This window comes from Andrena cerasifolii, chromosome 4 (assembly GCF_050908995.1).
Source record: "Andrena cerasifolii isolate SP2316 chromosome 4, iyAndCera1_principal, whole genome shotgun sequence".
In the NCBI taxonomy this organism is placed as follows: Eukaryota; Metazoa; Arthropoda; class Insecta; order Hymenoptera; family Andrenidae; genus Andrena; species Andrena cerasifolii.
Genome location: NC_135121.1, coordinates 13,360,377 through 13,385,010, shown reverse-complemented (window position 1 = coordinate 13,385,010; position 24,634 = coordinate 13,360,377). Strand labels below are relative to the sequence as shown.

Below are 24,634 nucleotides of genomic sequence, written 5' to 3'. Positions count from 1 at the left end.
GTGGCTTAAATCCGAAACATTCGCAGCGATGCCTTCAGGCTTCGCTACCGACCATTGACTTCTCGAATCGGCGCTGAGTCGTGTTAAAGTTACTCGGACACTGATTAGCCTTGATCGACAAGTAAGGTCCGAGTGCCATTATTCGAGTGGTGCCCGAAGGGGCAATCAAGCCGACCAGCTCGATAGAATGACCAGTCGGTGTGCAGACTAATCGACCGCAAAGCGCGCAGCTCTCGAGATACAATCGTTTGTCGATTGTCCATCGCGGTCGGCTGTTCTCGTTTAACGATTCCGCTTCAGCTGACCAGCAATCGTCGCGACGATTTTCCTAAACTTCCTATTCTCTGCGATCCGTCCAAGTACCAGAGCCAGCTGGAACTTGGATAAGTTCGCAAGTAGTTCCGCGCGCAAGCGGCGAAGTTGGTCCCCCGAGGGAAGAGGGTAGATTGAAAAGTGTTTTTAGATTTCAACGATTACGACCCACGGTTTTAGGACCATCTTCTTTCTTACCGCAGTTCTCGATCATCGTCCGGAGCTTGCTCAAGCTTTCGGGGGGGAGAACGGCAGAGACGGCAGATAGATGCGCTAGGAGTTGGAGGGACTTACCGATAACTGAGAAGTTGACCTTGAGATTCCTGGTGGGCGAGTTTCGGAAATCGACTCTGCACCTGTAAACCCCCTCGTCGCTCTCCCGCAGATCTCGAATGGTCAGCTGGGCCGGGGGGCTCGCTCTGAAAGACGCCCTGTCCCCCCAGAAGTCCGGGGCGCTCCAGAGTTTCGCCTTGCCGAACTGTCGATTCCTCGCGTCGTAGCTGAAAAACAACGGGAACGGATCGGTGGAGCGTTGCACGCGAGTTAGACCGACGGAGATTAATTCGCGGCGGAATAAAAGTCCAGGATGGAGGAACGATGCGACGATGATGCGCCAGACGCATACGTGCACGCGCGGACACGTACGCTGCCCCCCCGCTCTTAGGTGTACACCCACACGTACGCGAGCCCGTGCAATTTTTCACTCAACTTTCGCGATTCGTCATAGTCGGGGGAAGGTCCGAACGGAGGAGAGTTTGCTCACCCTACGAGTACCGAGCTTGAAACTCAATACAGGCCGACAGAAGTGCACTCGACCGAGAGAGTCAGATAACCTTTTACTCTGGAGATCGGGCTTTCCGAGATGGCATTAGAAGATGTATCAGAGTTGGGGCTCGAATGCCCGACCGGGGGTTGGAGGGGGATAACCTTCTCGTTGTGCAGGACCGGCGACACGGAGAATTTCATAACTACGTCCCGAACGGATGAACGTTATATCGAGAGGTTGCCCTCGGTGACATCAACGGCTATATCGCGCAGGAAACGTCGCATCCTCCTGGTACCGCCCGATCTGATGTTGCCGGGCGAGCAGAGTGCTTCGGCGGCCGATCGTTTGTTTAGAATTTTCTTCTGCAATTGCTCGGCCCAGCGGACAGTCGTTGAAGTTCTCGCGTCTGCTCATCGATTATCAGGGGAAGCGTCGGGCAAACGAGTTCGTAAGTCTAATCGAGCGACAAAGTTCCAGCCGAGTTTCTACGATAAGACGTTGCACGGTCGATCAACGAAAGGGCGGTCCAACGTTGACTCGAGCGTCCAACTTTCGACAGCCGTGCAGTCTCATTCGACACAGTTTGTCCGCGGTCGTAAGACAAATTGGATTGGTTTTTAACGAGCACGATGACTCGGGTGAGTTTACCGAGTGGCACGGGGTCCGATCTTGGCAGACTCGCCGGCGTTCACCCTCTACCGACGTCGCCGCCACTCGTCCCCTCTCGTAGGTATATACAGCGCGCGCTCTCCTCTCCACCACGGCTGATTTACGAGGAATTAAAGGGACGCAGAAGAACTCTTAATTACCGCCCGGTCTCCCCTCGGCACCCTCGTCCCAGACGAAATCTGTCGAAACGGCAGGCGGGTGGAGGAAAAAATAACGGATCGCGTGGCCGCGTCGAAACGAGCGCAGACACCTCGTGGAACGCTAATCGAAGGAGAGGCATTGTTAGGAGAGCCCTCGTTTTGCTTCAACGAGCATCGGTCTTCGTCCTTTTTCAGCCAGCTTCGGACTCGCTTGTTGTAAGAAAAGGGGCGCAGTTGTTCCTGCAGCGGAGAGCAAAGTGTCTACGAAGGCGTCGTTCGAGCTGGAAAATCCTCATTAACGACACACCTCTCGAAGATATATTGCCACGCTTCGTTGTCCGGGGCGGCGCGGCGGTAAACGAAGGAACATCCAGAAACGACTGGAGCGCGACGGAGGAGAAAGAAAAGTCGTAAAAAGGCTTGGAACCAAGACGTCTACAGAGAGTGGGCGTTGCGCGTGAGGGGGCAGCAGTAATCGAAGCGAAGAACGAGGAAGAGACGAGGACGTGATTAGGCGAGAATTGCTTCTGCTCCGGCCTTTCTGCTGCGGAAGTTCTCCGTTTGCGTCGCGTAGGGGATACGTGGTGGTATTGTCTCGAGATGCGCGCCATAGGAAACGAGCGTGCACGGGTGGTGGAATAATTGCGGACAGGTGAAAGAAGGGGACGGAGATGGAGAGTCTTGAATAGAAAAAGACCAGGAAAGGAGGGCGATCGGATGCGAGAAAAATGGTTGCTAGGATAGCCTGTCGGCGCGAGAAAAGCTAAGGGATGGGCAGACGGAAGAGAATGGTCTCTAAACAAATTAAAATAATTGCCGCGTCTCGTCGGAAGACCCTGCCGGTTCCGCGAGCTAAAAGAACGTTTCCCATGAATACGCTTGCGCCGGTGGAACGAGTGTTCCGCGGAGATGTTGGAAACCCCGAAGGGGTCGTAGGGTGCTAGGGGACAGAGCCACCGCGGGGTCTCAACCACTCTCGGGAATCTTAAAGGGAGCTTAACTTCGCGCATAAAATTAAGGCATTGTAATTGCAGACGGCGTCGCCACTGCGGCACCACATTTCTCTCTTTCCCTCTTTCTCCCTTTCCTCCCACCCCCGCTCTGGCCCTCCACCCGCTCCGCTTCCGTGCCTTCTTTTCTTCCGCCCTGGCCCGAGCGGAAAATATAATTTGCTCGAGTTAACTTTGGCTCGCTGCGACAGGCGAACGAACCGAACGTTCGCCGGAAACGTGGCTGCTCGGAAGGACGGCGATAAAACGATTTTTAATTGGGATTAGACGTAAGCCGTGGAACCTTGCACCCCCTCCCCCCGCCGCGACATCCATAAAGTTCTTCGAGCTATAAATTTCAGCGAGCGGCTTTCACCGCGATTATAATGAATTTCGAATCACCGCTCGGATTAAACGCGATTAAACGCGAGGGGAAAGTAATTGTCGCGATCCGCGAATTCGACCAATTTTTTTTTTGTCCGTTCACTGCCGCAATAATGACAAAATGGCTGTTAACGAGCGCGAGGAAGCTGCTGTACGGTGGATATGTAGCGACTCGCAACGCGTTACGGAAGCGCGTGCGAGGGACGGGGCGATAAAAATACCATGCGGTGACTTGGATAGCCGAGAGGCTATTTGAGAAACGTAATAGCTGCCACTCTGGCAGGAAAAACGGGCGGTCGTTCGTTGTTCCTGCGGAATTGAATTAATCCCTAATTAAAGCGATTGCGAAGCGATTCTTAATTAACGTCCCAGCGTTTCAGAGGAACTGCGATCGGGAACATTTCCATGCGAACGTAGAATCCCGACGTGCATGGAAATCGGAGGCACGGCGCAGCGCTCGCATTGACTCGCGGCTCTTGATTCGCAGGCTGCTGGTTACGGTTCGACGTCGGTTTCCGTATCCGTCGTTTTCGATCGGTCGAAATCGTTGGTTCTCGCTGCCAAGGCAGCAGCCCCTATCGTTTCTAGCTGCCACTTTCCTCCGATCGTACCCTCGCCCCTCCCGCCTATCCTCTATTCAAATATCACTGTGAAACCGCGCCTCGGCATTCTTCAAAATGGGATTCATGCCGTAGCATAATAGGACAGAGATATCAATCCGATCGGTGAATATAATATCCGATTACACGAGCGTCGACGGCATCCGCTGCGCGCAGCCTCCCTCCGCCCCTGTCGAGTACATTAAATGTCTCTGCGAGCCCGCGCGAGTGCGAGAGTTCGCGCCTACCCTCCGTCCCTAATATATTTCTCTCGTAAAATCCTAACACCGAGCCACGACGTTTTTTCCCCCTCCCCCCGTGAAATATGCTTCCTCCAAGATATGAAATTTTCGGCCGACAGATTCCGCCGGCTGCAAGAATTCAGGCAAGATTGCATCTAGATTGTAGCGGGAGTGAGTGAAGCAGAGAAAAACACTTTGGTAATTAATCGAAAAATCATTTCCTTTCTTGCGAAGTGGATGCTCTCTGTATGCACTTTAATTTTGATGCTTGACTTGCCATCGAGAATTTTAATAGGAATATATTTCCGTGATAATTACAGAGTGGCAGGGTGGTAGCGATTTCCAGTCGAGCTTGTAAACGACTCCGAGGGAATCGCAGGCAAGAGATTACGGGAATTGAAGGGCAAACAAGAGAAGTAATTTTTTTAAGGAAATTGCAATTCATACAACGGCCACTAAGCGTGCTTCGTTCACTGATCATCCGGTCGATTTTATCCGCGTCTCGCTGACGAGGAGCGCTTTGCGGAATGGAAGAACGCAAACAAAAGAGTGGAATCAGGGTATGGGGTGAGGCGGAGGCTGCGAGGGAACGAGAGGGAGAGATCACGGGCGTGGAAGAAACGGAGAGTGACAAAAGAGCGCGCCGCTCGGAAGGGGTGGTGGTTGGCGAAGTCCACAATGCACTCGTTCCGTGGCAATCCCGAAAGACGGATGATCGTTCTGTATCGAGTGTATCTCTGCGCGCGGTTTCCATCTCTGAGCTCTTTCAATTTTTACAAAATCATTTTCATACTCTCACAACAATTCATTCTTCATTCGACGCGTCTTCCGTCTCGCGAACCCTCGCACAACAATGCCGTCGATAAATCAGTGGTCAAGATTTACTGCCGTCGACTTTGGACGCATGGCAATCGAAAATCGCTTGCAATTACGTAGCGGGGGTGCACAGGGAGCCGTTTTTAGCGCCTAGCTGCGAGCAACCCGCGTGCCCCGTTGCTAAGGTGAGAATCGGTGAGGAGAACTGCAGTAGTGATTCAAGGATAAGCCTCTTTTTGGTCCCACGATTTTAGAACTGAATTTTATGCGAAACGATGCCTTATGATGAGGCATCAATCACACGAGATTTTCAAGTTGAGGTGACAATTAGTTTCTGAGATATCGGAGGTCAAAGAAGTGAAAATTCGTTAACGCGTCAGCACATACGCTTTGATGTACGGACTTTTGTGACAGTTCGATAATTAAAGCAATTATTTTCAGGGATTTTGCTGACTGCTACCAACGAATTTCAACTTAGATTTTCAAAATGCACGAAAGAAAATAAAAATCAAGAAATATACCTAAATGACTTTATAGTGGGTGTTTTTTTTTAATATATCGTCCACCATATTGAATCGGTAATTGTGAGTTTTGCTGACTGCTAACAACGAATTTGAACTTAGATTTTCAAAATTCACAATGGCCGATTCAACATGATGGACGATATATTAAAAAAAGCACCCACAACGCAGACATTTATATTTCTTGATTTTGATTTTTATTTGTGCATTTTGAAAATCTAAGTCCCATACCTCAGAAACTAATTGCCACCTCAACTTGAAAATTTGTTGTGATTGATGTCTCATCATAAGGTATCATTTCGCACAAAATTAAATTCCAAAATCGTGGGATCAAAAAGAGGCTAAAAGGGCCTCATTTTTGGGTCACTCTTTCCGGCTGTAACCTATCAATCGCAACGAGCCTACGAGCACGCACGTACACTACTGCAGTTCTCCTCACCGATTCTGACCTCGCCAAAGGGACAGGCGGGTTGCTCGCAGCTAGGCGCTAAAAACGGCTCCCTGTGCACCCCTGAGTCGTAGCTGGTCACTTGTCTACCTATCTAGTCACCGATCGATCCGCTGAAACGGTAGAATGTGCGCCATTTGGAGTGAAAAATCAGGCAACTAGCGGTAGGATCGATGCGAAAATCGTTTAGTCGATAATGAGGGTGGAGCTATAGCGGGGGGGACACCGAGGCAGCCGAATGGAGCGCCCCTACCCGAGTTTCCTCTCAAGATTGCAGCGGCCGTGCCAGACAATTGGTGGGTGTATTTACGACGTCGGGGAATGCGAGTACGCCGGACAGAATTATTGTATTAAAGCGGGAGATAGAAAAGCAAGATGTATGTCGCGCATTGTCCCCGTTTCGCAGGACCACCGTCAGCCTAGCGCAGACCGACTCAACCGGCGCACAGTGGTACATAATGACATTTTTTGTTCAAATCATCCTACAGATCGTAATTTTTTTTAGAAAACTTGAAGATTTTTTTCAAATTCTTCGCAATTAAATTCTCTATCGATCTGTCCGGCCGAAATTTTGAATTTCGTTGCTGATTTTTTTATATTTAGCGAATTATACAGCACTTTTTGAAGATCAGTATCTGTGGGTTTTTTTGGACTCCTGTTCTGAATTTGAAGTTAGATTTTCGATAAATATAAAAAAATCAGCAGCGAAATTCAAAATTTCGGCCGGACAGAACGACAGAGAATTTAATTGCGAAGAATTACAAAAGAAAATCGTCAAGTTTTCTGAAAAATTACGACCTGTAGGGTGATTTGAACAAAAAATGTCATTATGTACCACTGTGCGGCGCGGGCGGATCGAACCGCCTCTGCTTTCATTACGGGCTCTCCCCGGTTATCCAGCCGAGACTAAGAAAGAGAGGACGTCCCGCAAATCCCGACCGACCCATGTTTCCGAATCGCGGAGAAATGTCGTAGCTTGACGTGGCTTCGCGGTTCGTTTCGCCGCTATCGCTGGCTGCGAGGCGCGAAAATCAGCGCGTTGAACACGCTCGATTTCGTGACAAGGCGGAGAACGGCGGTCGGCAGGGAGGAAGAGGGACCTCGTAGCAGCGGAACCGGAAAAAGAAGTCGATGCACCGGTTCAACGGCGTGCTTCAATGCTTCCCCCCGACGGGGAGAGGTAGATTAAGCATGGGGCTCTGCCTTCATGCATAAATGGATGAGAAAAACAAAAGGAACGTATCCTGCGAGCGGCGCGACATTTTCACATTCATCGTTCGGGATGCGCGTTTGCCGGAACCTGGATACGCGGATGCGTAGCCACGCAGCCAGACGTGAGAGTTCACGTTCCCCAGCGTCCATCCGTGTTTGCGCGAATGCAAATAAAACGTAAGCAGAGAAAACAAGGCTTCGCTGCCCGCAGCCTTGACAACCGTGCTGTTACTCGTTTTGCTTCCCGCCCCTTGCTTGCGTTTCGAACCGACACAAACAGTGACAATCGCCGGGCCTGAGTTACTGGGCCAGTGTTTATTATTCTACTTGCCTGTGTTGGCGATTGGTCAGCACCGTGGAGTAGGTATACCCTTCCGCTCGATGGTAGGTTTATAATTAAAAATCGCGCAAGTGGAAGACTAGGCAGAGGTTTGTTGCAATGGTGACCAGCAAGTTGGTGGAACGGTTGTCGACTGATTTTGGAAATGCCTGGAATATCCCGCTCCCGCTTAAATCTGTGGAAGGTGCGAAACCTAGAACGAATCCCCTCGCTCGCAAAGTGGCGTCAAATTAATGAGTTACCGAGAGGCGACGAGTTTCCGCTCGGCGAAACATAAGGGGATAGTGCGTGAACGAGAGAGGTAGACGGGGAACGAAGAGGTCGGATCGCGATGGTAGAGGCTAAACGAAGGATAGGAGGGAACCGCCGTTATACGCTAATTAATTAACTGCGGGAAAGAAACGAGCCGCGGAGCAAAAATCCACCCTGCCGATCAAAGTTCTCCCTGCGATTGCTTACACGCCTGCCCCACTTCCCTCCCGCCCCCTCTTCCCGACGTGTTAATCATCGATCGCGCGAGAGTTAATTGACACGAAATACTCTGTCCCTCGATTTTTCCTTCGGCTCGCAGAATTAGATCGCAACTGCGTGTCAGAGTTTTTGCACGAAGAACGAGAGGCGGTATTTCGATCGAAGCTGACTCGCTGCCAGCTGGGGAAAAGGGGAATAAAAATAAAAATCGTAAACGCTTCATCACCAAGAAAAATAGAGGTCTGCACCTTGAAACGTCGGTCCGAGTTGCCGTGGGAAGTTCGATCGCCATTGCGTACAAACGATGATGACCCGAGGGAAATCGAAATAGGAAAAGGCATTACGTTACGCGAACCTTTTGAAAATGACATGGTTTACGACGACTGAAGTACGGTCGGGCATGAGTGAGCGCGAACGAAACCCGTGCGCGACTTACGTAATTCAGTTTGACTTAATAGAAAATAAAATGTACTTGTGATTTTCGTTGTTCCAGGCGCAGTCGACTAGAAAGTGATTTTCGCTCTGAATCGTTTTGGAATTGAAAAAGCTCGGGCTGTGCCAGATGAAACGTATTGCGCGTGAACTGAAATCTGGGGTTGAACGGTTCATTAGCGTGCCGTGAATTAGCAGTTGTCATCGGTCGCGCTAAAAGACATGATTTATCGATATCGATATGTGACATCAAACGCGCACCGGTATCGTTTATCGAGCCCGGGCTATCTAGGTGCACACGTACGGGAGATAAAAGCGGCGCCGATACTGCCCTCGCAAATGTAAATGAGGTCGATGATCTGTGATCGGTCACCATTTATCTATCAATGGCTACGGGGAATCGTCAGCGGCGGTTTCGCCAGAGTTATCATTAAATCTCCACTGTTTCCATGCAACTCTCTGACCAATTGTGGTCAGGTTGCATAGATAACCGCGTAGTTCAACTTCAAGCAACGCAGTTACAGTTTCGTTACGTCCAACCGAATACGCGCGTTCGAAGGGAAAAACAATTGAAATCGTTGCTCGTATTCTGGCTGGGAATTGGAACAGTGATGGACTGGCGGAAAGCGAAGACAATATCGCAAAGTTAAGAATGGGATTCGATCTACGCTGGGTTGCCAGTGATTAAGTTTGTCAGTCGGGCGCAGTAGTGGAGGAACGTATGTGGTCAGCCCGCAGCGATTACATACTCGAGGCTTGTATCCGACAGTGGTCGGTGCACGGATGTAGTCAGACAGTCTGCCGGAGTGGGAGCGGTTTCATTCTACACCGGGAACAGTGGGGTGGACGGAGCGACGGTGAATTTGAAGAAAGTTATTTCCACCATTGGACAATCGTGCCACTCTTCGCTCGGCGGAATAAAGAAATGGTACTAGTTCCCGGCCAACGGCGAATGGAGTGCTGGTTGATGCTTTTAGTTAAATGCCGGGATGAATTAATCGCGAAACGAGTGACGCGTAACAATAGCCGGTAGTAACGGATGGTACGGTTTGCCGGTTAGTCCGCAGCCATAGCCACACACGAGAAATCCGTTACTATGTTGTGTAACAGGGCGAACAATGGCGCGATAATTCGAGCCGGTGAAACGCGTGTCCGACCTGCCGTGGTACACGTAACACCGTGCACGTAAGTCGACCACAATGCCGGCACGAAAACGGGTCAATTGACTTCTCGATCGAGTACGTTTCGACGGACTGGCAGCTTCGTTTAATTGAGCACCGCCGCGCGGTTATCACCTTGTACGGGATAGACGGGAATAGACGGTGCTTCCTACACGGGCGAGCAACCGGGCTCGCCGATCGCGGGGTACTCGCAGTCGGCTCGATGCTTCTCGCTCCTCGATTTGGTAAAACCACGCGCCGCTGTAAAACGCATTACCCTCGACGGTGTTCAAGAACGGTTCGGGAACTGGATAGCCCGGCGGTAAGTGAATTTACAACTTTTCCGCGGAGTAAATAGGTACTTTGGCAGAGAACACATGGTTGTACGGTCTAGCGCACTTGAATGTCGGGAGTGAAGAGTTTAGGAACGCACTCGGTACAGTGGTTGAGGGCCAACGCATTAAGGGCCTCAGCCGAGAAAGGTTAACAGACACGCTCGGCTTTGTAAGCCCGCACCATTCATTAACAGCGAGAAACACATTTGGCTCAAGTCCCTCTCTCCACCCACTTCGCGCGTGAAAGCTATCGAGCGACGGAGAGATGCGATAAAAGTGCCGGAGGACCGAGTAATAATACGGACGAGGAGAGGGTCGCGTCGGCCGCTGGACTCCCGGGTCTCTCGGGCCGTGTATGGTAATACGCTGCGCCGCGCCGCGCGGAAACAATAGTCCTGCGAAGCATGATGGACGCGAGGGGCCGGCGGCGACGACGGGGGTGTGGTTGAGCGGGCAGGCCACGATACTCGGCGGGGTAGCATCTGACGTCAGCGCGATCGGCGTTTCCGTTGGATGGAAGGAGCCGGAGACGGCGGAAACGGCTCGCAGGTGCACGTCGGTACTCTGCCAAGTTTACCGCACAATCCAGCGATTCATCGCGGGAAGTAATTAAAGTTTGTATGTGAGTTTGATGATCTTTGCTCCGCTCCGTGCGGCCTCGCGTCTGTATGCGTACACGTACGATTACACGATCGCAACGGTGCAGTGGCGATGCCCCCTAATTATTAACTTCTGAATTACCGCGTCGTTCGACCGAAACGAGGCTTCGTTAGGCCAATTTGCCAGCGAGTTCCCGTAAAAACCGAAACCACCGCGATTGCGTGGAAGGAACGGGCACCGGACTTCGGCTGCCTCGTCAGGGTGAACATTCAGCGAGATTAGTACCTACATTCAAGGTCCGACATCTTTCCGGAGATCTTGGTCAGCAGAAAATTCCGCGTAGCGGGATGAAAAAAAAAAGAAGAATAGAAAGGGCGAGCGAACACAAAGGAGGTGGAGCGGCGGCCGGGGAAACGTGAAACGTCGATGAAAACGAGGATGATGCCGTCGTGCAGCTGGAACGACTGGCAAGACGGAAGGCGCCTGGCGCGGAAAGAATGGCAAAGAGCGAGGGGGAAAGGACAGGAACCACCGAGGAAAGGAATGGAGCAAGGGAATTATGGGAGGCAGGTTAATAGCGACTGCGATGGAGGCGGAATAATATCGCGAGGGTTAAGGGTTGCGCCCGGGAATACGTCTGCGTTCGTGTCAACGATCCTACACGGTTAAGCGGAAATGCCAAGTGACGTACTCTCGTTAGTCGATGCGTCTGACGGCGAGTGTACGATTACGCTGGCTATGACGTTTGATCTTCAGACGAGAGTTCCTCGAGCAGACCGAGGCGTCTCTCTACAACTCTACACCGATGCTTCTGCCGTAATCTCCCGATCCCACGATACGTTCGCACTTGGCTGGTTGCGCACTTTCGTGACGCGCGTACGCTGCGGTAACACGCCTTTTAAACGCGCGTCGCTTTACGCCCCCGCGATAACGCCCGCATAATGCTGTCCAGACGTTTGTTCAGAGCAAGCTAAACTTCTTCCCGTTCGCGCGGTCTGGGAAGCAATTAACTCTTCTCGGACTGTCGCAGTATATTTCGCGCGGTGAAAGTGGACCGTGCTCCGGGAAAGAGGGCTATTACATTCCTGAATGCACAAGCAGTTTCTTTTTAATCCTGGCACGCGTTTAATAAGCGCGGGCGTTGTTCGCTCTGTCAGAAGGCGAGGCGGTTTAACGTCGCCGCCTCGGGTAACTCATTCCTCCCGTATCCGTGGAAAAATCTCGAAAAATTTCCACGGCAACGACTGCGAGAACGCTTTGTGCCTTATTATTACCTCTGTCCGAGGAATAAAAACCCGCCGCGGAGCGATTCGCCTGGTGCACGTTCGTTCCCCGACACCTCCGAGGAACCGGGACACCGAAACGCTTGGGACAGCCACCCTAAATGCAACGACTTTATATTCATAGAATAAATAACAGTTTGACAGCTCGCTAATAATCCCAGACTAATCCTAACGCCTTCTAATTAAGCCCCTTGTCTAAATTTGCATTTCATAAGCGACGTTCATTTACTTTACGACGATAGAGCACATTAATTAAAGGACGACCGTGACGCGAGCGCATATTGTACAGGCGGCGCTATTTGTTGGCCCGATCCTACTCGCGTGTCCCGTATAACTTCATTTATGCATGTACACACAGCTGTATCAATGCATGAGTAACAAGGGGATTGATCGACAGCCATCTTGAAGCTCGTGCTGGGTCCAGCTGAGAAGGCGAGCTCAGCTCCGCGCGCAACGTTATTACCTCCTCGAGCCTTGCAACGAACTATCATCGATCGCGCTTCCTCTCCAGTGCCACCAGCATTCCCGCCGAAAGAGCGGAATCCCGACCGTTCTTTAGCAAATTGACCAGGCCGCACGAGGACCGCCGCGTGTTTCTGTCCCCAACCTCCTCTGGCAGTCGCGAACCCATTCCTAGCATCGCCTCCCTCATAGATACCGAGCAGTCGGCGGAAAAGCTTCGCCACGGATCACGAAGCGCACGGAATCCTATGAATTCTAGCCCGATTCGGGAAGCGTCAATGCCCGCAACAAAATTTATTCCGCTCGTATTTTTCCTGCTCAAATTTCCCGCTCGTCGCCGCCATCCGGGGCAGAGATTAAATATTAATATTGAATTTTGCTGCCGCAGCTCGAATATCATTGGCGCCTCCGAAGGGACGTTCGAAAGTTTTTATCTGCTCGTACAAGCGGCGGTAGAGTACGAACGGAATGGTTGGACCGTTCGCCAGAGGAATAAAAAAGGGTTTCCGGCGGGTTTTATGTATTTTTCTCGGCGCGAAATAAGACTTTTTACGAGACACGATAATGCCGGGGCGCATATAGCATGCCGGCTCGTTCCTACGGAGCGCCATCCACTGCCCTTAGATCCGAGATTTTCTAGTTACCCGGAACTGTTTACCGCTAACCGGAGCTGGAACTGAACAGCCGCTGGGGCGAAATGAATCTTCCTTTTCCTCTTTCTGAATCTGATTCCGCGAGGACTTTGGCGCTCGTGTACTCGCAGTGCTATAGAAATTAAGTGCGAGGAGAACGGTGCTCAGACAGCGGGGGCAGGTCGTGGTAAAGCCGTCCGAGGGATGACGCGTGAAATAAAGACAAAAATGGCGGAGAAATGTCTGGAAATGGGTGAGCTCGGCGAAAGATAATGGGCTTCCCCGCACGCGTTACTCGAGAGGTATGAAGGTACTTTCGGTATGCTTGTGATCCCGATTTTATGGGTCTCTCCATAAAGGGGATATTAACGGAGATCGAATCAGCCACCGGCGGACTGGCGCGCAAAGAATAGAACATGGAGGCGATTTGCAGCTTAACGGAATCCCAGTTTCATCGCAGGATCGTCGGTTTGGGCCTGAGTGCGCCGGATCGCTTGCAAATCCGCGAGAGAACCGTCCGCACAGCCGTGGATATTGCGAGGAAACCCTAGGCACGCGTAGTCATCGAGCTTCTGCGCTTAAACTGTCGCGTTAGCTGCGGAAGAACGGTGTGTAAGACATGTCTGTGATCAGTGGACATTCGTCGGGCTTCGCATAGTTCGCAAGCTTCGTTCTGCTATTAGCTAGCCGCTGGATGTAACAGTAAAGGGTCGGGGTGGTTTAGCGATGCAATGTTTTGAGAAGAGGCGCGCGACACGCGGTCGAAAGAGCATGGGGAGCCCGAACGGTGACGAGGAGGTGGTTGGAAATATCGGGGAAATAGGGGCGCAGTGATTTGAAAGGCATCCCTCGTAAATAACAATGATGGCTTACCTGTAGAGAGGCTCGCCGCTGTCCTCTTTGAACCAGAGCACCATAGAGACGGCGTCGTTCGGCTCTCGCGGCTGTATATTGCAGGGTAAAGTCGCCCTCTGTCCTGCCACCCCCTGTATCGACTCCATGGGTACTGCAACACATACACAGCGCGTTGAAAACTTTCCGCCGTGCTCTCGACTATCGGCCGAGGACAAATAAGAAGTTATGGCTCGGCAAAATTATGCGTTTCTTTGAAAGAGAAGCAGAGGGGTAGCAATAAAGATAGAGAAGTACAGTGATGGAAAGCCAGGCAGCAGGGGAGACCGAGGCTAGATGACTAACGTGGTTAGTTGACTAATTCCCTTTAATTGTTGTATTATGTTATAAATTATGCTGCGATTCGCGATATTGAAGCATATGAATGACCAAATAGACCGTAACAAACAAGTAGAAAATAATTACAGTATCTAACACCATAATACTTAATAAAAAAAATAACAGTGTGAAGGAGTGAAAAAAAATTTTAAAAAATTTGTTGGTCATAGGATATAGATATATGTACGCCTTTCTTATATTATATTGATGGAATTGGCTGCGCGTATATACGCCTTTCGTATACATATATTGATAAAACTGAAGAATAAATGTCAAGTCAACTAACCCCATCATATTTGTCAACTAACCCCACAGCCGGGGTTTGTTGACTTACTCGTCTCACTACTCTAAATATAATAAAAACTACGACCTACCCTCAATTAAAACAATTTTAAAAATTAAGCCTGTATACCTAACGAAATTTGTAAACTTTTGATGTGCAACAAGTCAACAAAATACCAATGGCCTATTTATAAAAATTCGAACTGTTAATTTATAAAAATTAGTCAACTAGCCCCGGTCTCCCCTACAGTCCGACCGAAGACAGCTGCGAGTCACAGCTACAGGCAGAAAAAAGTTTCCCAGCCCCAGCTATTTTCGCGAAACCATAATAGTAATTAATTCCCGTTCGTTTCCTGAGAAGTGAAACGTATCGACACCTCGTTTAAAAACCTTTTACCGAGCTCGGTCGCGGCGAGTTTCGAGTACCTTCGGAATTAAGAATTATGACGCGGCCCGGGAGTTACGGGCAGGTTTTTCGAAAAAGAGAAACCTGCCAGTGATCCATTGCCGCGGGGAGGGCAGGGAGTATCGACGGTTACGTTAATAGGGTGGAAATAATTTATTGCTTATTCGTATTCACCGTTAGAACGTATTCGAAAACGGTTAACGTTACGCTTCTCCCGCTCAATGAAATATAATACCTTAACGCTCGGGTGGAAATCGCGCGCACGCACACGGCTCGTTTAATCGCCGTTGGCGTTAAACCGGCAGCGAAGAATCGTGCGCGAAATAAATTGTTTTTTAAATCGCAAAATATGCCTGGGCCAAGGAAACACGACAAGCCCGTTCCGTGACTGAAGCATTAATGAGACGCTCCTCTGCCCCTGCCCAGAAAATATTCTCGGCTCACGCGGCTGTAAATAAGCCACGCGCCGGTTGGGGTTTAACCTTTGAACCCGAACATGCTCGCGTAAATAGTTTTCAGCAAGCGGTAACGGTCACGGACGTTACAGAGCATACCTAACGAGCAGCGGATTCATTTGAGCGACGCACGAGAATCGCGATCAATAATTTTCCGACGAAAGAACCGCGAGCAATATAGCGGAGCCGTGCATAAAGCAAATCGGTTGTCGGTGGTTTGACGCAAAGTGGGCACTTAAGCACGGTTCACGACACTCACTGTTCCCCAGCCCCGGCACCACCCACGACCACTTCCGGCAATAATGCAGATTTTTATCGGGCAACTTCGTCCCGCCGCGCCGTGTCGTTTCTGCGACGGCTCATGAATAATCCCTCCGCGATCGGCATTGTCGCGACTTTCGATGCGTCTCGCTCCGACCGGGATACACCTCAGACAGCCACCGAGCTCTCGACGTCGTGGCCATAATTACCCGCGGCGTTAATTGTTCAAGATGCCCTCGCGAGTCGACGCGGACGACAACGGGAATATTCACGGTCGAGCTCGTAAATCATCCCCCACGGGAAACATCCGTCGTCGCGTTATTTATCGAGCCGCTCGATCCACTATTCTTTCCACCCGTGAATTGTCCGGGTATCCTCTCTCGATGGTATCGAAATGAAGAATGCCCAGAGAAGGGATGAAGGACGGGGCGTCAGAATTATCGCACGCGTTGCTGCCTCGCAACCGAGTAGCACGAGCTTCGCGAGAAAACGACGACGTCGCCGTGGAGTTGGAGTTTGTCGGTGAAATTCGTTTAAGTCGATGTCGCCGCGGCGCTCGTCCCGACGAGGGGACGTTTCGAGGCTCCGTGCATTTTAGCACGGAAACACGTATTGCATTTACGTTCGCGTTACAACGACTTTACGGGAGTACGTGCTTTCGCAAACTGTTACGCGGTAATGCAGAAATTCGTTTCGGCCAGTGCCTACGGTTTGGAGTCGCGTCCGGCCGGCCGCGAGACCGAGATTTACGGTCAGAAAATTGGGGAATCGAATCAAAAATGTTTCAACGGCGCGCCCTGCCGTTCACGCTCGGTTAAGGATGAGCTTTCCTCGCGAGCGGAACTTCCCTTAACTCGATCGTCCAGTGCGGCTCGATCCGTGGGAAACTCCAGCGAAAAGATCGGAAACATCCTGAAGCGTTTTGCCGCTGCCGCTGGATGGGAACAATTTCAGCGTAATCCGAAGCGAATAGAGGGGAAATTGAGGGGCACCGAATTGGAGGCATCGCGATTATCGTAGGGGCGCGGATAATGCCGTTAAAACAGGTATATCGAGCACGCTTTTGTCACGGTCCTCTTGTCCTTACTTAACGGGTGACGAAACGGGTTCATTGTGCGACTCGCGTATATCAGTTCCATGGCATAGACCTTCCAGGGAAGCCTCGCCGTTGTACAGTGCGCAGCAGCCTGGAAGCTAATTAATTGTGAATTCTTATCTGCAGCACGTCAGTGGAAGCTAATTAAGGCGAATCAAAACCTATTAGATAAAAACAATTTTGTATTGTGCGCCGGGACTTTTCTCGGGTCGGAATTTAAATTAAATTCTTTAGAAAACAATAATGCCGCGCGGCACCGTCAAGCGGACATATAATAAAGCGAGCCTGCCCCTGACACTTTTGTTGATGAATATAATTGCTGTAACGCTGAACTCGGACTAGAATTTTGAGGCGGACCCACCCGCAGTCTCTTCCGCGTTCCGTGGATTTCGTTCCGCCTCGCCTTCGCTTCGATCGTAACGATTGCGCGGAGAGTAACGAGAGTAAGTATAAGTCGTATCGCGCCAATCAAGCTAGATCCTTTCAAGCATCCCTGCAACGAGAGAGCTCGATACGTTTTATTAATTTTTCAGCGCGCCAGGAAACTTTTATGCCACGACCGGAGATGTGTACCGTGGCGATACTTTTTGGGCCGAGAAGATGAAAGGGCAGCGTTTCCGCTAGAAGAAATTCGAGTGGCAAAGTAAAGGAGGGAGCGCGAGAGGTATGTACGAAGAATGATTTCGAAGGCTCGCGAAATTCCGTATTTAACGGATGCCTTCCACTTGGAAGCGAGTCTGAAAAGAATAGGCCAAGCAGAATATCTTTCTGGTTCTTTATGTCCGGTCGCCGAGACGGAATGCCGGCCTGCAGAGAAAACGGGTCGTAAAGGTTTCGGCGCAGCTGGCTTGCATACATTACGAGCCTTTATTCCGCGGTAAGGGAAAATGGAGCGACGAGGGTGAGTGAAAGTTTTGAAAGACGGCCGGACGGGAAATCTAGCGGCTAGGAGGGCGCTGAATCGGATCGCGGTACCTCGACAAAGGGTAAAACCATGGACGACGAGGAAGAAAATCCTAACTGGCCGGGTTCGTTACACTCCCGATCGATTAAATACCGCGAAATGTCGCGCGAAGGGAAGTATCGTCCTGGCAAAGAAACCAGCTCGTCGCGCAAAGTGGAAAGCATGTACTGCCCTCTTTAATTAACCCTTCGTGGTCACACCTTCTTATAATCACAAGTTGGTCACACAGGGTTCACTGCACCCCAGCGTCATTTTTTGAGTTATCATTTTCGTAGTTTTGAATCTTTTAACTTTCAGTGATAATTGTACGTTCGTAATACTTATACAATCATGGTCTTTTCCTAGAAATGTAATTTTTGATATAATAAAATTTGTAGTTGAAAATGAGCAATTTTCCACGGTTGTGGGAAAGAAGCGATTTTTTAATTTTTTTTATATTTTTTCTCTTGCGATAAATCCCCTTTGGAAGTCGTAAAGACACATTTTAATGCGAAAATTATTCTTGGGGTACAATACACTCCGTGCGACCACGAAGGGTTAAAAGGTCCTATCTAACATTTTGAAACAACCGAGAAAACTGAAGTTTTATCATTTACTTTGTACCGTCCTTATTTCCTCTCATTCAAATTAAATCATGCTGTCATTATTTCGTAACAGCTTAATATAATTTTTTGTAATAGGTGTATCGGTAGGTGATGTATTATTAACGTAGCAATTAATTAATTATTTTATATTGGATATTATAAGCATTTGGAAAGAAGTTAGGTTAAATACATTATGCTGTTTATAAATCTTTACGAAGCACGCAGAGTCTTCTAACTTTACTTAAAAGGTAAAGGACGCGTGGAACTTCAAATATTTCAATATATCTGAAGAAATGAAAAAATGCTAGATAGGACAGTTTAACTAAGGACCGACGCAGCAAATTAAAACCTTTGCAACTTTCAGTCACCATCAAAGTTAAATTCAGGCTGGGAAATAACTCTGCTGTATGTACCTACATAGATACCGTCGACAAGTTTACTCAACTGCCATGGCAAACTTGTGTACTCACAATCAGCGAGCAATGAAGTTTTCTTAAACGCAATATGTATGTAGTTGCCTTTGCGTCGGAGAGATAAACTTCGCAGTCGTCACGAGCTTGTTTAGGGAGTACGCTCGATAGCGACGAAAGCGGAGTATAACAGGGAAATAAAAGTTGAAGAACGATTTTTGATACACCAGGCTGCGAGTCGTGTCTCCGAAATACTCCACGGAGTTGGCTCGCTTTGTGCCGCACGAGTATTCCACAGAAACGAGATCGAAACAGACGGACGAGCAGCGTGGACATTTGACTGCGCGCAAATCTGGGGGTTCTTTGTCTCGGTGGCTTTTGGTTCTGCATGGAGCCTGTGCTTTATTCAGTTACGCTAGTATTGCGAGCCCATCGAGGCTGGATCGCAACTTTTACAGGATCAGACGCTTCGTTTACCGTCTCGAAACATTGGTCCAGTATGGCCAAACGCGAATGCAGAGTCAATTTATGCGGGGATCAGGAACCCCCATAACATAAGAGAGGGTACGGAATATCCAAGACTGGGGGAGTCGGCGGTAGCCGAGGTGGCTAAGGCGGAATTTGGTCCAACATAAGCGCGAGCTAATTAAGTTTCAACTCTCTTAGTTATAAGTATGCAATCGTAGCAATAAGTGCAATATACATGAATGTGATTTGTTAGATTACGAGCGCTCATCACCAGAGCCATTAATCCAGTTCATATTTTGTTCTTTCTTGTTAACTTTTTGTGCGTTTTAGTATGTAATTATACATATATACAAAAGAGGTACAAGTACATATATGTATATATGTATAATTACATATATACAAAAGAGGTACAATAAACTAAAACGCACAAAAAGTTAACAAGAAAGAACAAAATATGAACTGGATTAATGGCTCTGGTGATGAGCGCTCGTAATCTAACAAACCACATTCATGTATATTGCACTTATAGCTACGATTGCATACTTATAACTAAGAGAGTCGAAACTTAATTAATATGGGAATGTACATATTTGTAAAGGCATGGCACGAATCTCTACGAAGCTAATTTGTTTTTCCTTGTTATTGGCAAAATAAACGCTCGTTAATGAAAAAAAAAAAGGTGGCTAAGGCGGCTGTCCAGCGCGCAACGAATCTGGAGATCCCGGGTTCGAGTCCCGTGCCCGAGGGCTTCGCTTTTTTTCCGCGATCCTACATTTATTTATTTTAGAATGCTCGGGATAGCACGCAGTACGCACCGCTAGATATAGTTTAATCGAATAACAGAAACGCGGATATGATTGGTCTGAGGAAGAAAAGGCTGCTCGGAACATCCCTCGACTCTAATCCCCAGGGAAAACGTTAGCTAACAGCCGAGGGATTATGGGCCTAACGGGAACGATGGTTTCGGTACTTCTGAAATGCATTAAAGGGCAGAGGGATAATGGGGAGGGCGGCGATCGTTGCCAGTGTCAACGTTCGCGTGTTTCTGATCACCCTTTCTCATGGAGCACACAGCGAGGCCGACGGTAATTCGCAAACAGTCGGGCACGTTTATCGCCACCCACCCATTCACCTTTTAACTGTGTTCAGCGACTTTGTTTCAAACACACGGCACCGCGTAACGTTCGTTTTACGCCGATCAAAATCTACGCGAAGCGTGCACCGTAAAGCACCGTAACGCGTGCACGGGAATGTCGGTGTTTGCCCCCCGGGTTTACGACACGAATCGAACCTGTGCGCCGGCACGTGCGTGCGCGGCTTAATTTTATAGCATTGTTTATCGACAGCGGATCCGCGTTCCTGTTCAAGCGTCCGCGAATTTCGGTTTCGTTTCAATCATCTATGATTTACGAATGCCCGGCTTGACAAAGGTGGAAATAATTGTGCCAGGGGCGGCGATAAATCTTGCGCCCCATTGCTTAATCTTGATTTGTTCGCGCGTAGAAAAAAAAAAAGAAAAAAGGATAGTACACGTACGCGCTGGTACGTTCGCGCGTCGACAGGCTCGATGAGAAATGTTTCACGAGTACACGTCAAATCCATCGACGAACGAGATGCTGGACGCCGGCCAAAGAGTCGGCCCTCCCACGAACGCTCCCGGCTCATTCGCTGTTTACTAACTGACCAGTTTACGGAACAGCGAAGATCGAGAGCCATTTCCGGCTTTGGCGGTTTCCTGCGAGTCAACCGATGGCCGATTGCGTAGGGAAATTTTCGTCGCGTTCCCTTCAACGGGGGCAACCCGACATCGGGGTCGTCTCCCGGAAAGCTGGGGACGCGACGCAACTGCTGCTAGATCTCCGTAAGATCCGCTGAGAATTAGTGGACCGCGACGGTCCGGGTTATCAATCCGCGCTGCACGGAGCTCTGAAAAAAAGCTTGCATTTAAATGGGAATGGTTGGTCGCGATATCGGTTCTCCATTCCGATTCTTCATTTGCAAGAAAATCGACAAGTTTGTATTTGCTTTGTTACCGACTCGACGGTGTCTCCCAGTTCCTTTCTTCCTCCCCGAGTGCCCGTCAGCCCACTCCCCCGTCGCCCCGCTTCGGAGTTTCCTTTTAGTAACCGCGCCTCGAGGCAAAGGGAGGAAAAAAGCGCGCATTCCCGAGATTGGTTATAAAGAACGAGCAGAAAGGGATCGATGTAATTGACGTGGGAACGGAGAGGGGTGGTTGTTGGTAGGAGTTGCTTGTTCGCAACAGAGAAATTGTATTCGAGGGAATGGCAAGGATCACGGCACCGAGTGCATTATTCAGTTTGAAATCGAAAGCGCTGCACGCTACCCTTCTTTTATCTTCCTCTTATTGACTCCTCCCTTCCCCCCCTCGCTCGCCAATTCTTTCGCATTCCATACGCTTTTTGTGCCGTTCGAAAAGTCGTGGTTCGCTTAAGGATCACGTCAGAAAGAAACTCGGACTTGTTCCCCGCCGGGAAGGCTCTTATCGCGATTTACTCTGCCTGACCTGGCATCGGCCGTTACTACTGCAACTTATGCTCTCTTCATCGGCAGCGAACAGTACTTATCCGAGGGAAGCTGAATCGATCCCTATACACCCTTTCTTCCTGGATTTCCCTTTTCTGCGCTTGGTCCGTTACACGGAATGTTACGGCTACTTTATTTAAAAAAACATTTTCAACTGAAAATCATCTTCTTTCTCTGTATAGGTTCCGCTGTACAGTCAAGTTTGCATCTCCGGTTTCAAAAGATCCGGCAGATTAAAAGGGACGCTGTTACTGCGTAGAATTTTAATTGAAAATGTTCCTAATCTTTGGCCACTAAACCTCCACATTTGCGTCTGCTAGTTTCTTACGCGGAATGATAACGAGACCGTAGCGAACGCTATCGGGATACCATTGTAATAATTCGTACGGTTCTAATGGCTCGCATTGTTCGCGAGGGTGTCGCGCCACAGGCTCATGTTGCCGATCGAAATTTCGCCAAAACTGCTGTGAAAATACATACCCTCTTCTGGGCTCATCGAGGCCGCGCTGGCTCTCACTTCGACCGAGTGTGAATCATTCAACGGTGATTAAACAAACGCGATTGTAATTATTCATCCGTGGCCATGTGTGATTAGTTAGCTTGAAAACATAATTGACCGAGCGCGTACCGAACGTTCGCGCCGGTGACGAAGAAGTATCGGTGTAACGAGCGGTATCGAATTAGCGCTGATAATACGCGAATATATTCTCGCGTGCGTTGGACGTGATCGTTTCCCGAACACGTTACGCGATATTACGTAACGTGTTCGTTGAACACGACAGATCCCGCGGATCGTTCCGCTCGAAAAGTGTACGGCGATCGGTGTACGACCTGCTTCGATGCCGGTCACTGCTCTAGTTCCGTAACGAATGCCCTTCGGAGCACGCGAGCTTTCGTGAAAGCACGCGTCCGGACGAAGTAATTTTCGACCCTGGGGAGCATAAGGTTAACGACGCTGGTTTCGGGTGTAATCGAGGCAAGATATCCGTGGATCGAGGTGGTCGGATCGGTCGTGGGGTCGTAACCGTGGTAGGCAAGGGTGCATCGAGCCCTTATCGCAGGTAGCATCCATCCAATGCAGTTACCGGGCCGGCCGTATATGCTGGACGATTTAGCCGATGGGGTAAACAGCTTTACTGCATTCAGCAGGAATCAGGAGGAAGGACGTCGTGGAGGTTGTGGATGATGGGAGGTATAGCCGGGTGCAGATTCCGCGTCCAGGGGACGGAAAACCGAGGGACGTGGATACGTTGAGTGGTGTGTGGCACGAGGGAAGCCTGGAAATCGGTTATCGTGCTAATTGACTACGGATTATCGGGCCCCGACGTCAACGTCGTTAACGAGTATACCTTCGAGCCAGCGACGCCGCTCCAGTATATAGCCGACGGCGGATTCGATTCTCTGAGCGTCAAACTCGTCGGAATGGGAGATCGATTATCGATGGGCGGTGGTTTTTAGAGGGAACGAGAGCGGCCCATTCAAAGGGACAGAGAATCACGGCTCGCGCGAATACCAGGCTAGCTGGTTCGTGCGAAAGCTGGTCACTCGCGATAATTGGACGGCGGTGCGACATTAGCCGCCGTTTATCGTGCCTTTCCTTTCGCTAATCCCACTTTCGACTAAGCCCGCCGAAGTTATCACGATTCTACGATTCCGCGTGTAATTACTTCCGGGGATAACCGAGGCTGCAACTGCACCGCTCGGATAATATATACCTGCGCGGAGAAGGCCCGAGACGACGCGACGGGGGCCACGGTGGGAAACACATTTCTAAGCGCGAAAGTTTTCTCGAGATAAACGTAATCAACGCGTGGCGTCGCGCGACGCGGACCGTTTGAACTTCGGAGCAATTATCATTCGGGTAGCGCGACGCTATTAGGGTCAAGCTGATTCTGAGCACCCGTCGAGAAGCACGACGGATAAAGGAAGAGGGAAAGGAAAATTAATAAAAATACCTCGTGGCCCCGTGGCCTCGTGATCCCGATTAATTAAAACTTCGACCGCCTCGAGCAGATCCATCGGCCGACCCTCGCGCGGTGCACACCACCTCGCTCCTCCGCTACCCCCGGGCACGCCGCTTTGTGCGCGTCGAGCTTTACCACCGTTTTCTTTGGGGAAACACGGACTGTCAGTGAAAGGAAACGCTACCTTCGCGCGGCTCTTAACCGCGATGCTCCGCGAAAATTTTAAACGCACCATTCTAAAACGCGGCCACGCGCCTCCGACACCTTCGAGCAAACTTTTTCCTCGGGCCTTAATTTGTTGCCCCGATCCCTCTGGTTTAATCATCCTGCATCCGGTAGCCACTCCTCTCGTTCCTTCCAATTAACGAATACCCGCCTAAGTTTCATTCAACGCCGTGCTCTCCTCTCGTCCCCACGACGAGTGGGCGAGAATATAAAAGATGCGAGCGACAACCTTGGGAATTTTCGGCGCTCCGACGCGTCGTTTGTCACCTGCGCGTAATTAAAACTTCGTATAAGAAGAACAATTTCTGTTCAGCTTCAGCGTGGACGGTCAAAAATTTTCGACGCCAGCAGAAGGACGCTTAATCAGAGGCTGTGTATTAATCACGCTGATCGATCGACCTGTAACCAAGAGTGGATTACGCTTGAACGTGGTCGAGGCGACGGATTATTAATGCGCGAACTAATATTAAATTATACGATTTGACGGGCCCGGTAGGTGGAGGCGAAGTTTTTAACAACCCCCGAAATCTCATTTGGAGTTTGCGTGGAGTTGTTTTCGTCTTTCAGTGAGTACGCGAGCCCGCGTTATGGTAACGTATTCATGGGAATCCCGTGCAGCGTGTATTCAAAGATAATCTGCTCTAACGAGAGAACTTGCTAGCTACATCGTTCCGGCAGAAATATCAGCTAAAAAAGCGCAAGTTGTCCCGATGCGCAAAGCTTCTGAAGTGCTTTGACGCAATCGTTAACGAATGCCACGCGCGCCCCGCCGTGGGCAAGGCTAATGTAATTTTGGAAATTCGGGACACGGTATGGGAGAAACCGACGGCGGAAAACCAACCTTTGAGGACATTCGATTCGTTCGCGAGCGTAACCCGATTAATTACCAGTTAGCTTGTTTCTTTTGACCTGTCGCGTTGTCGTTACTCTCG

General features: G+C 49.8%; 1 protein-coding gene across 2 annotated transcripts in view; it reads right to left on the bottom strand.

Moving 5' to 3' along the window:
* Nucleotides 1-24,634, bottom strand: part of LOC143368482 (uncharacterized) — a 328,678-nt gene that overhangs the window by 89,756 nt on the left and 214,288 nt on the right. For both annotated transcript variants that reach the window (XM_076811250.1, XM_076811251.1), the window contains exons 9-10: nt 13,687-13,799; nt 607-812 (exon numbers count right to left, since the gene is read on the bottom strand). In XM_076811250.1, the coding sequence (XP_076667365.1) occupies nt 607-812; nt 13,687-13,799 (319 nt within the window). The remainder of the gene's footprint in view (nt 1-606; nt 813-13,686; nt 13,800-24,634) is intronic.